We start from the raw sequence: 11646 nt of genomic DNA, 5'->3' as shown, positions 1-11646 counted from the left end.
TAATGCCGAGGCAGCCGGCAGGGCCTGTTGAGCAATGAGCCTGTAAAAACAAGGGCTGACGTCACCTGGGCGGCACGCAGCCTCCCTGCAGGACACCTGGGACGGCACCGTGGTGGCAGCTGCACTGGTTTCCCTTTCAGGCCAGAATGGGGAGTCCCGGGCAGGGGAGGGCGGAAAGCAAAAAGCTCAGTGTTTGCGGGGTGCAGTTCCATCCCAGAGGCCAGGAGGGCAAGACCTGGTGGGGGCCTGTCTCCAGGGTCTGGGGTGCCTTGTGACAAATGGTTTTGACCCCATGCCAACCTTCTCTGGGCCTCAGTTTTTCCACCCAGAAAATGGGGTTCACATTGCCAGGCCTGTTGTGATTTGCTACAGACCCGAAGGGGAAGGTCAGGCTGCAAAGACTTTGGCCCTTCCCACTCCCTCGGTGTGACCTTGAGCAGCCACACACTCAGCTCTGCCGGGCCTCGTTTTCTTCATTTTAAAGTGGAGATAAGAATCGGACCTGATTCCTATGAATAGTCAGGAGGGTTAAATGGATGAATACATGCAGAGCTTAAAGCGGGGCTCAGAGAGGGTGGAAGATTGGCCTGAGGGTGCAAAGAAAACCCTCCAATCAGCTTTAGATGACCCCCCCCCCAGGTACTGCTGCACCTCCCCAGAACCCTGAGAGTTGGGGGGAGCCATCCAGCCCAGCTAAGGAGGGGCCTCATCGCCCTCATCCACTGGGCCCCCTCCGTGTGTCGGACACCGCTGTAGGCACTGAGGGAACGGCAGTGATCGACACAGCCCCGGAGGGGCTGACCTGGGGAGGGGACAGCAGGGACAGAGAGCCAGAGGAGTAGCTGTGCAGTAATGTTGACAGTACTGAGAAAGGTGAGGGAAACAGAGCAGGGGGACTTTCGATGGGGAGGTCCAGGAGGGCTTCTCTGAGGAGGTGGCCTTTGAATTGAGCCTGGGGCAGAGCTGGGGAGACAGTGCTCTTGGTCCAGAGGGCGACAGCAAATGCGTTCGCTCACTGGTCAATCTCGGGCTTGTCTGGCCCAGGAGTTCTGTATTTGGGGGACAGCCCTTGAGCAGTGGGCAGCCTGGGGAGAGACGGAGGTCGACCAGACAGCAAGGCAACAGGGATGCTGGTAGCTGGAGATAAGGGCTGGGGGCGGGGCGGGGAGGGGGGAGTTCACCAGCAGGTGGAGCAGGGAGGGTCTCCTGGGTGGGCCTCAAGCTCAGCCCTGAGTGTCCCACGTGCACCTGGAAGGCCCGGCTGGGTGGCCCTGGGGCTCTGGATCCCTCCCTGGCACTGGGCAGGCCCGGAAAGCCAGCAGGCCCAGCCAGTGTTTCAACCCGTCCCTCCCTGCACTCCACCCCCCAAAGGGTGCTTGGAGATGTCATTTCTCCCGCTCTCCGGGGCAGAGGTCACCCCAGCTCAGCAGATAATGCTGGAGGTTGAGCAATGCCTGCTCGTCCGCCAGGGCCAGGGCTGGGGTCAGTGGGCCGGGGGTCAGCCCCAGGCAGGCCGGGAGCTCTTGCCGGGGTCTGAGTGACGGAGGGGTGGGCCCGAGGTGCTGCCCAGATGGCCTAGGAAGGGGACTGGAGGGGGCAAGGGGCTGCTTGGGCGCACTCAGCAGGGAGGGCCTCAGGCACCCTTCTGAGTCCAGGATGGCCGAGCGTTTTGCCAACTGTGAACCAGGGGCAGGGAAGGCCTCCCACTGGCCGGGTGAAGACGGGAGCCCTGGCCCAGGCCCACCACAGGGCATGCTGCAGACTTGCTAAACAGGAGGAAGTTCCTCCTCTCTCTGCACGGCCCCCACGGGGCCTGGCCTGACCCCCTCCCCACCAGCCTCAGAAACAGGTTTTGTGACCTCGGGTTGGCAAGATATTAGGGTGCCCAGGTAAGGGCTCTTCTTTCCAGACTAAGGGGGGACGTGCAGCCATGTGACTTTGGGGTGTGGTAGGTCCCCTCCAGACCTCTTTGCGCCCGCTGGGACGGGCTCTTCTTTCCGAAGTGCTTCCCAGAGTGGACTGAAAACTAAGTCTTCTGTTTGGGCGTCTGTGGGGGAGACGGTAACACAACTCCTCACAGTGAGGACACCGTCGTGGAAACTCAGAGAAGTGCAGTGACCTCACCGTGTGGGGTCACACAGTGTAGCAGAACCAAGCACCCTGCCCCCTTCCCGGGGCCCAGGGCAGGGTCGGGTGGGGCTGGAGCAGACCCAGGTGTGGTCTCAGGGGGGCAGGCAGGTGTGGTGGATAGGGCTAGGGAAGGGGCGGGGCCGACCCCCACAGAGCCCAGGGGAGCGCGCCCCTGATCTGCCCCCTCCCACTCCCGCGCGTCCGTATTGGAGGTGGGTTTCAGAGGGGAGTCGCCACAGATGTGGAATTCCCTCCTTCCAAGAGCTGGGGACTGGGGCACATTTAGAGGCGCGGGCGCGTCCGGGGAAGGGCAGTGGAGACAGTCACTTCTGCCGCAGACGGAGCTCGACTCGGGGTTGCTTGTCTCCAGGATGCCTCCTGGGGAGCATCCTCTCAGCGGGGCGTCGGGTCTGGGCGCCGCGGAGCCTGAAGCCACAGCCTCCTCCAGCAGGGGGCGGGCCGTCGCCGTCTGGGGGAAGGCGACCGCATTGCCCCCTCCCGGGATTCGCCTGCTCGTTTCAGTACATCCTCCTAGCCCAGAGGGGCGGTTCGGGGGCGGGGTCGCACCTCCCCTTCTCGCTCCCAATCCCGGGGCAGCTGGGTGGGAGTCGACAGGGGGCGTTAGGCCGCCCCCCGGGGCCAGGCCCCCGGGGGCCAGGGGACCCCCGAGGGTGCGTTCCTGGTTTTCCGTCAGGCGGCCTACCTCTCGGGGGTCTCCGGCAGCCACGGTGTGGCCACGTCCCGGAGGCAGCGGGAGGGGCCCAGGCGTGACGCACCGTTGCCATGCGCCGCCTTATAAATAACCGGGCTCAGGAGAAACTTCAGCGAGTCAGAGCCGCGCACGGGACCGGGAAGGGGACCTACCCGAGGGTCCAGCCGCCAGCCCACGTACTAGTAGCGGCCACCTCGGCGGCAGCAGCGGCAGCAGCGGCAGCAGAAGAAGCGACACAGCGCAACTGTTTGCAGCGAGGAGGCCGCGCCACCTGCGGGCCGGCCGGAGCGGGCAGCCCCAAGCCCTCTCCCCGGGCACCCGCGTTCATGCAACGCCTGGTGGCCTGGGACCCAGCATGTCTCCCCCTGCCACCGCCACCTGCCTTTAAATCCATGGAAGTGGCCAACTTCTACTACGAGGCGGACTGCTTGGCTGCTCCGTACGGTGGCAAGGCGCCCCCCGCGGCCAGATCCCTGCCGCGCCCCTCCGCCGGCGAACTGGGTAGCATCGGCGACCACGAGCGCGCCATCGACTTCAGTCCGTACCTGGACCCGCTGGGCGCGCCGCAGGCCCCGGCGCCTGCTACGGCCACCGCCACGGACACCTTCGAGGCGGCTCCGCCCGCGCCCGCCCCCGCGCCCGCCTCCTCCGGGCAGCACCACGACTTCCTCTCCGACCTCTTCTCCGACGACTACGCGGGCAAGAACTGCAAGAAGGCAGCCGAGTACGGCTACGTGAACCTGGGGCGCCTGGGGGCTGCCAAGGGCGCTTTGCATCCCAGCTGCTTTGCGCCCCTGCACCCGCCGCCCCCGCCGCCGCCCGCCGAGCTCAAGGCGGAGCCGGGCTTCGAGCCCGCGGACTGCAAGCGGAAGGAGGAGGCCGGGGCTCCGGGCGGCGGCGGCGCAGGCATGGCGGCGGGCTTCCCGTACGCGCTGCGAGCGTACCTCGGCTACCAGGCGGTGCCGAGCGGCAGCAGCGGGAGCCTGTCCACCTCCTCGTCTTCCAGCCCGCCCGGCACGCCGAGCCCGGCCGACGCCAAGGCTCCCCCAGCTGCCTGCTACCCGGGGACGGCGCCGACGCCCTCGCAGGTCAAGAGCAAGGCCAAGAAGACCGTGGACAAGCACAGCGACGAGTACAAGATTCGGCGCGAGCGCAACAACATCGCGGTGCGCAAGAGCCGTGACAAAGCCAAGATGCGCAACCTGGAGACGCAGCACAAGGTCCTGGAGCTCACGGCGGAGAACGAGCGGCTTCAGAAGAAGGTGGAGCAGCTGTCTCGCGAGCTCAGCACCCTGCGGAACTTGTTCAAGCAGCTGCCCGAGCCCTTGCTCGCTCCCTCCGGCCACTGCTAGCGCGGCCCCCGCGCGCGCCCCCCTGTCGGTCGGCCTCCGCGCTGCCGCGCGCGGGGTGGCCGCGAGACTCCGGGAAGCGCCCGCGCTCCCGCTCCCGCCCCCGCCCGTGGTGGCGCCGGCAAAACTTTGGCACTGGGGCACTTGGCAGCGCGGGGAGCTCGTTGGTAATTTTAATATTTTATTATATATATATATATCTATATTTTTGTCTAAACCAACCGCACATGCAGATGGGGCGCCCGCCCGTGGTATTTAAAGAAGAAATGTCTATGTGTACAGATGAATGATAAACTCTCCGGCTCTCCCTCTGCCCCATCTGCAGGCGCCGGCGGGCGGGCCGGTTTCGAAGTTGATGCAATCGGTTCAAACATGGCTGAACGCGTGTGTACACGGCCTGACGCAACCCACGTGTAACTGTCAGCCGGGCCCTGAGTAATCGCTTAAAGATGTTCCACCGCGGTGTTGATGCTGTTTTTGTTGTTGTTGTGTGTTTTTTTTTGTCTTTTTTTTTGTATTATAAAAAATAATCTATTTCTATGAGAAAAGAGACGTCTGTATATTTGGGAACCTTTTCCGTTTCAAGCATTAAGAACACTTTTAATAAACTTTTTTTTTTTTGAGAATGGTTAAAAAGCCTTTTGGGGGCAGTAGTTGACTTTTGATTTTTTTTTTCTTTATTTTGGGTTTCCATGATTTTATTTGGCTTTTCTGGTGTGTGTCTGTGTATGTGGGGGGGGTTGTGCGTGGGGGCTGCTATTGGCTGTTGGGTGGGGGGTGTTGCAGCTACTCTTCCTCCTCTGCTACTCCCCGCTGGGGGCTCTGCCTCGAGGTGGGGGGGCCAGGGCTGGGTGGGGGGAGGGGCAGAAGTGTGCTGGGCCACCCTTTTGAGATGACTCAGGGCCTCGGGGTGCCGGGAGGAGTGACTGGGGACCCGGCCCGGGGATGGGGTCCAGGTCTCTAGCAGGTCCTGAGCGCCAGCCCTGGAGGGGTTTAGGGCCTGCGGTTGCTGGAGGAGGGGGTGCAGGTCTGGGTCCTGCTGAGCCCAAGTTGGGGCAGGTTCCTTTGGTAAGTGTGGTGGGCTGGGCTGTTTAGAAAATCCTTTGTGTTTATATAGATTCAGAGAGAGGAGCCTGGGTGTGTGGGAGAGCTTGTGTTTGGGTGTTCCTGGCCAGTTTGGGTGTCCCTGGCCAGATGGAGGGAGGTGGGGGAAGGGGTTTCTCGTCCCTTTCCTGGGGATGAGAGATTCCGCACTTTCCCTCTCGGCCCAGATGTGGACACTGAGGCCCAGCCTCACCTGCATGTTCAAGGTGGCCGAGCCTGGGTTTGAACTCGGGGCCCCTGTTGCTGATTCCCCGGCACAGAAACAGCTCCTGGCAAGCCTTCTGTATCCCTGCCCCCTGATAGCCTCCCACCCCTTTCCACGGTGCCCGCACCCCCGTTGCAGCCCTGGCCCGCATTCCTGAGAGTTGAGGATGTAGACGAGGGTTAGTGGATACATGCACGGCATCCCGCGGTGCCTGGCACGCAGGAGGTGTTATATAAGCCTTTGCTCTTGTTATTATTTTTCACTGGGAGGCTCTTGGCATTTGGCACCGGGTCTGCAGTGCAGTGTGAGTGTGGCAGAGGCTTGCCAGGGGCCAGGCGTCCGTGTTAGCCCTAGACTGGCCCCATCTCATTTAAACTTCACAACCTTTGCAGAGGTGGGTGCTATCATGAGGCCTGCTTTTAGATCAGTTTTTTTTTTTTTTTTTGATGATCAGATCCCTGTGGGCAAGGGACTGGTTCAGGGGTCCCCCTGCCCTAGGAATTCAGCAGTGGGACATGAAATAGGGGGGTGGTTCATAGATTATTTTGCCCAGGGACCCAGGGAAGCTTGGGATTTTGGGAGCAGCTGTTGATTCTGTGGGTTGGGAACTGGGAGTGCTTTTCTCCTCCCTTCCCCTTTGGGTGCCTGGGGGTGCTTTCCCCATGGGAGCCTGGGATGTGGGGGGCAGGCACACTCTTTCTCCATCAGCCGGAGGCGAGGATCAAGGCAAGCCCCGCCTCCCTGAGGCTAGTGTCCCCTGGCCTCGTCTTCTTGGCACGAGGACCGTGTACAGGGCCGGGCAGAGATAACTGCGCTTCAGATCTGGGCCCCCGCCCCCACCCCGTGTGGCCCCAACAGCTCTCCCCGTCCTGGCCTGCCGTGTGACCCCGGAGCCTCCCAGTCAGTCCAGCACCAACCACCACACATCTGCTCGACTACCTCTGCGATCACCAGCTGAAGTGCAAAGGCCAGGCCTGTGGACCCGGGGAAGGGGGTGGCTCAGTCTCGGGGTGGGGGAGGGGTCACAGGTCAGGAGTGAATCTCTCCAGTCCCAGCTCTCCCCCTGTGTCACGGAGCACTGGCTGGCGGCCGCTGCTCACCCACTTTGCAGGCAGAACGAAGGAGGCAAGGGGCGAGCAGCCTGGGCGGGTGGTGACGCCCAGGTCCCCACTGTCCTGGGCTCTGTCTCACAGCCGGCCTGCAGTGCGGCTCCTCACACGCTCTCCTGCCGCTGTCCCCGACCGCTGTCCCCGACCGCTGTCCCCGACCTAAAACCCCGTGGGAGGCGGTAGGTAGACCCGTTTTACAGAAGTAAACTGAGGCCCACCCAAGTGGTGCTGGTGCTCCAGATGGGACAGGTGGAGCCGGTGACAAGATCGCCAGCCTCTGGAGAAAGCTTAGGATGGAGAACCTGGCTTGTGATCCCAGCCTCCCCCACCCGGCGCCCAGCACCCACCACCCTGCCCTACATCCTGAGGCCTACCTGGAAGGCTCCCTGCCTGGCCCCGAGTTCGGGCACCCCAAGCACCATAGTTTAGTGACTTGCACAGTTGGGAAGCAACAGAAAGGAGATCGGAACCCGAGCCCCTCGGACTGCCCCGGAGGAGGGCTGGGAACACGAGTGCTCAGGCCCAGGGCTCTGCGGGTGGCCCGGGCTGCCCAGCGTGGGAGCGTGGTGCACAGAGCTGTGCCCGAGGACCCGGGAACTGTCACAGATTGGCAGGCACCCACCCTACGGCGCACTAACTAGGCTGGGAGGGCGAAAGGCTGGCAGGGAGGAGGGACCACTTTGCCCAAAAGCCGGGAGACAGGAAAGGGCAGGCTGCGGCCGAAGCAGGAGGGGAGAGCCCAGGAGGCCGGGGTGCGGGAGTTCAGGGCTTACAGGGCGGGGAGCGCCGCTCCGAGGCCCGGCTGGGTCCTTCTGCCCGGGAGGGCTGTTGGCATTAACCGCAGACCCATTGAGCGCGGCTGACCGCTGAGGCCGGCTGGGAGCACCCCCCCCCACCGTGTTTGCTCAGGACAGGACAATTGACGAGACACGTTCGCGCCTCATAACCTTGTGCAGTTGCCCCGCGGCCTGCTGGTCCCTCCAAGGAGAGAAGAGGGTGTGAGAAACGAAAGCCGGGGCCCCTGCTGGCTGCCCGGCCCCGTGCCCAGTGGGTGCAGGTCCGCTCAATCAGCCTCTCGGAGGCCTCGGCTTCGCCACTGCCGTTTTCCTGCCCGGCAAGCAGGCTCAGAGCGGGGGAGTGACCTGTCCAAGGTTGCACAGCTAAGAATGGCAGAGGTCAGAGTAGGACAGAAAAGGTGGACTTTAGATGGAGTTTAGACTCCACGTAAACACCCAAAGAATATTTCCTCTCCCGAAGTCCTGCCCTGGCCCCCACCCCGGGACTGTTTTGTCCTCGTCTCTGAGACATTTGACCAGTTATTTTTTTTTTATTTGTTTGACAAGCATTTATGGAGCACCTGCTGTGTGCAAGACCTCTGCTGGGTGCTGGGGACACGCGATGAGCAAGTTGGAGGTGACAATTAGTAGGGAGAGACAGACACTAAGTATCCGGTGACAGGAGCAAGCTAATGAGAGGTGGGGTCCAGGGCTCTGAAGGAAGGAAAGTGGGACAGGGACGGGCGGGGAGGCCCAGGAAGGCCACTCCTAGGATGGTGCCTGACTGAGGGGAGGCGTGAAGGGGAAGGGCCCTGGTCTGTCGAGAGAGCGCGCCTCTCACCAGGTGCATGCGCGCCCTGTGTCCGTGTCCTCACGGTGCCCGGTGAGGCGGGCTTCTGTCTCCTTCCCCGGCTGGGGCGGTGGGGTCTCAGGGAGGCGAAGCCGCTGGCCCACCAGCTGCGGAGTGACTGATGTGCGGTTTGAATTCACACTTCGCATTCGAACCCGAGAGGCCTTGGCCTCCTGCCTCCCCCATCGCCCTAAACTCTCCTTCGCTTTGTTTTTCTGCCCTTGCCCCGTTTTAGTCCTTTTTTTTTTTTTTTACCCTGGCTGACCCCTTAGGTGACCTGTGGTGGCGTCCCAGTGGCCCTGGCTGGCCACCAGCTGCCCAGCTGTCCCTCGCTGGGGGGTTTCAACCTCGCGCTGACTGTGCAGGGCAGTGAGGCAGGCAAGGGTGGGTGTTCCAAGGCTCCGGGTCGTTGGGGTTGGAGCCCCTCCTGGGTGTCCCCCGAAGCCAGGAGGTAGCAGTCCCTTTTCAAAGAGCAGGGACCCGAGGCTCGGAGAGGGAATGCCACTAGCCCACAGAGCAGGAAGGTTGGCGGTGGCACCCAGGTCCGTCTCGGCTCAGGCCGAGCCACTTTCCTGCCTGCCAGTCACCCCCGGCATTGCGGGGCAGCCGGCGGGCAGCCGCAGTTTTAATGCCGTTTGAGGGGTAAGATGGAGGCGGGAACTCCGGGCTTTGCCCTTCACTTGCTGGGTGACCTTGAGCGAGGTGCTTGGTGAGTTTGGGCCTGGGCTTCCTCGCCCGGGGACAGAGAGCAGTGCCAGCTTCCTCGGGTGTGTTCGGCCGGGACCACGGGGGACCTCCTGCAGACCTCCGCGGTCCTCGTGCCCCTGGAGCTGACTTCCGGTGGGAGGACGGACAACGGGCAACCAGGAAACTGGCATGTGAATTGCAGATCGTGATGAAGGCCCCGGGGAAGTGGTGGAGGGTGGCCGGAAAGGGTGTTTCGGAGAGCATTCCAGGCAGAAGGGGCAGCAGGTGCAAAGGCCCTGAGACAGGACAGCTCAGTGTGGCCAGAGCAGAGGCAGCCAGGGGTGGAGTGAGGAGAGGATGGAGGGGTGGCAGGGTCCTTCACTCGGGGGCCTCGGGGGCCAGGGTGAGGCTGAGAGGGGTCGTTGTGAGGGGGTCATGCCAGGGCCTGACACCCAGCGAGTGCTGGACGAGTCTGTCAGTGGGCCAAAGCAGGCCGAGCGGCCTCTGGAGGAGGCCAGGCGCCGTGGGCGAAGGGCACAGGGAGGCCCCCACCTGGGTCCAGGAGACCTTGTGGGTGAGGAGCCTCTGACCCAGGGCCTGGAGCCACGCGGAGCTGTTGGCCAGGCAGGAGTGAGGGCGAGGGCCTGCCAGGAGGCGGGCACAGGCTGGGCGCCAAGAGAGGGAGAGTTCTTTGGGAAGCCGGGACTGCAGGGGAGAGGGCACCGGGGAGGGGGAGAGGTGAGGCTGAAGAGGCAGGCGGGGCCGGGACTCCCTGCAGCTCTGGGGGCACGCAGGGGGCTGTTTTCGTCGGATTTCCCAAGTAGCACAGGATTGCGGGGAGGGGGGGGTGCGGTGGGGGGAGGGTTGGAGAGTGCAGTCTCAACAAACGATGTGAAAAGCACCCGTGATTCTGCTACCCAGAAATAAACCCTGCGGACTCCTGGCGTGTGGTCTTGGGCAAGTCGCTCCACCTCTCTGTGCCTCAATGTCCTTCTTTGTAAAACGGAGCACTGGTGCCTGCCCCCACGGTGGCTGTGAGGGCTGGGTGAGTCCGTCAGTCCGTGCGGTGCAGCACGTTTAGTGGAGTGCCCGTGCTCGGTATTGGCCGAGTAGTAACATGGTTACCACTTCAGTGGGTCAAGAGCCCAGACGCTACCATCTGGCTGCCTGCGTTCTAGTTCTGATTTGGGACAAGTGACTGTCTCGCACTGTGCCTCAGTTTCCCCATCTGTAACAAGGAGAGAATGACATTCCTCCCAGAGTTTTGTAAAGATTCGGCAGGTTAATTCGCACGGGATGATTGTAGAGAGGGCGCTCTGTACGTGTGGCAGTTGTTACTTCCTTCCGGAATTTGTGTGCCGTGTGTATCTCCCTTCATTGTAGCTAATGTTGCCTATTTGACATTCATACCTACCTTCCTCTTCCTTAGCAATGAGACCTCTGTATTGCTGGAGTGAGTACCCTAGGGGAAGACTACATTTCCCTGCTTCTCTTGCAGCTAGGGATGACCAAAGAGATATAAATAGAAGTTGTAGGTGACGTGTCCATGAGAATTCAAAGCGGCTGACTTAGCTATGAGAGACATCCCTTCTGCCTCTCTCCTCTGCAACCTCCTTTCCCCCATTACTTTTTTTCTACTTCCTGCCCGGGACTGAGATGTGATGCCGGAGCTCCAAGGGCCATCTTGAACCATGAGGCAAACACTGAAGCAGGAAGCCCCAAGGTGAAGCCGGTGACACCAGAAGATAAAAGGCCCTCGGGTTCTTGGTGGTGGCGGAAGAGCCAGCCACGCAGGTCCTTGTCTCTCTCGCTCTGACCTTGTTTACCTGATAGAGAAATAAATCTCTGCTTATTGAGGCCTCTGCCATTTTCTCTTCCTGTTCCTGGCAGCTAAATCTATTTCCGATACACTTGCCAAAGCAGAATCAATCTATCGGAGCTCTTTTGTGACCTGCATTTCTCCGCGATGCCCAGGTGCTTCCTTGCCTGAGAGTGTTCCACTGAAGCTGCTGCACGTCAGTGCAGAACAAAGGGTTTGTTCGCTCTTTGCCTGGGAAGGATAATTTGCCTCAGATGTGGTGGAGGAGTTTCTTTGAATCCATTTTAATTGCAGAAGTAATGCGTGAAGACACTGTGCCATGAAAATTTTCTGCCTGTCCTCAGGTGTCTCCCCTGAGACTCTGAAATGTCAGCGTGCCTGGGGCTGGGCAGGAACCAGGCCCCGGAGTTCCAGGGGCATCAGAATCTCTTCTGCTGACTCCAGTGAGCTGGGACCCTGCTCCCCACCCTTCAGATGGGACCAACCGAGGAGGCCCCCAGCTCGGGGACGGAGAGGGTCAGCCCCGACTGCAGCTCCCAGAGTGCGTTGGCAGCTGCGCTGGGACCAGATAACCCACCACCCCGAATAACCCCTCTGCCCCAGGCTGGTGCCACGGCCACCTGCTCCCCGGAGAACTCTGCCAGCCTGCCTGGGGCCAGCCCAGCCGGGAGCGCTGCGAGCGAGGTGAGTCTGCAGGCCAGGGAACTGGGCAGGGGAGCTTTTATTTTTATAGCTGTCACAGGATCCCTGCCTCACAGGCCCGGGCCCTGGAGCCCTGCGGGGGACGGAGGTGGCTAGGGAGGAGGAAGGCTCTTCAGAGACATGGGCGGGTGGTGGGGGTCAGCAGGCTGTGGAGGAGGGAGGACAGGGACAGGGTGGGTCTATCTGGGCTACCCTACCCAAGC

The 11646-nt window shown here is 61.9% G+C and overlaps 1 protein-coding gene across 1 annotated transcript; it reads left to right on the top strand.

Moving 5' to 3' along the window:
* The first annotated feature begins 2708 nt into the window (after window positions 1-2708).
* On the top strand, window positions 2709-4827 carry CEBPB (CCAAT enhancer binding protein beta). Its single transcript, XM_045833691.1, has one exon. It carries the CDS (start codon window positions 2914-2916, stop codon window positions 4192-4194), a length of 1281 nt encoding a protein of 426 aa, XP_045689647.1. The 5' UTR covers window positions 2709-2913; the 3' UTR covers window positions 4195-4827.
* The last annotated feature ends 6819 nt before the right edge of the window (window positions 4828-11646 follow it).

This window comes from Phyllostomus hastatus, unplaced genomic scaffold (assembly GCF_019186645.2).
Source record: "Phyllostomus hastatus isolate PE091 unplaced genomic scaffold, TTU_PhHast_1.1 phas_contig_17, whole genome shotgun sequence".
Lineage (NCBI taxonomy): Eukaryota > Metazoa > Chordata > Mammalia > Chiroptera > Phyllostomidae > Phyllostomus > Phyllostomus hastatus.
Note: the sequence above shows the minus strand (reverse complement) of the source record. Positions and strands in the feature narration are given on the sequence as shown.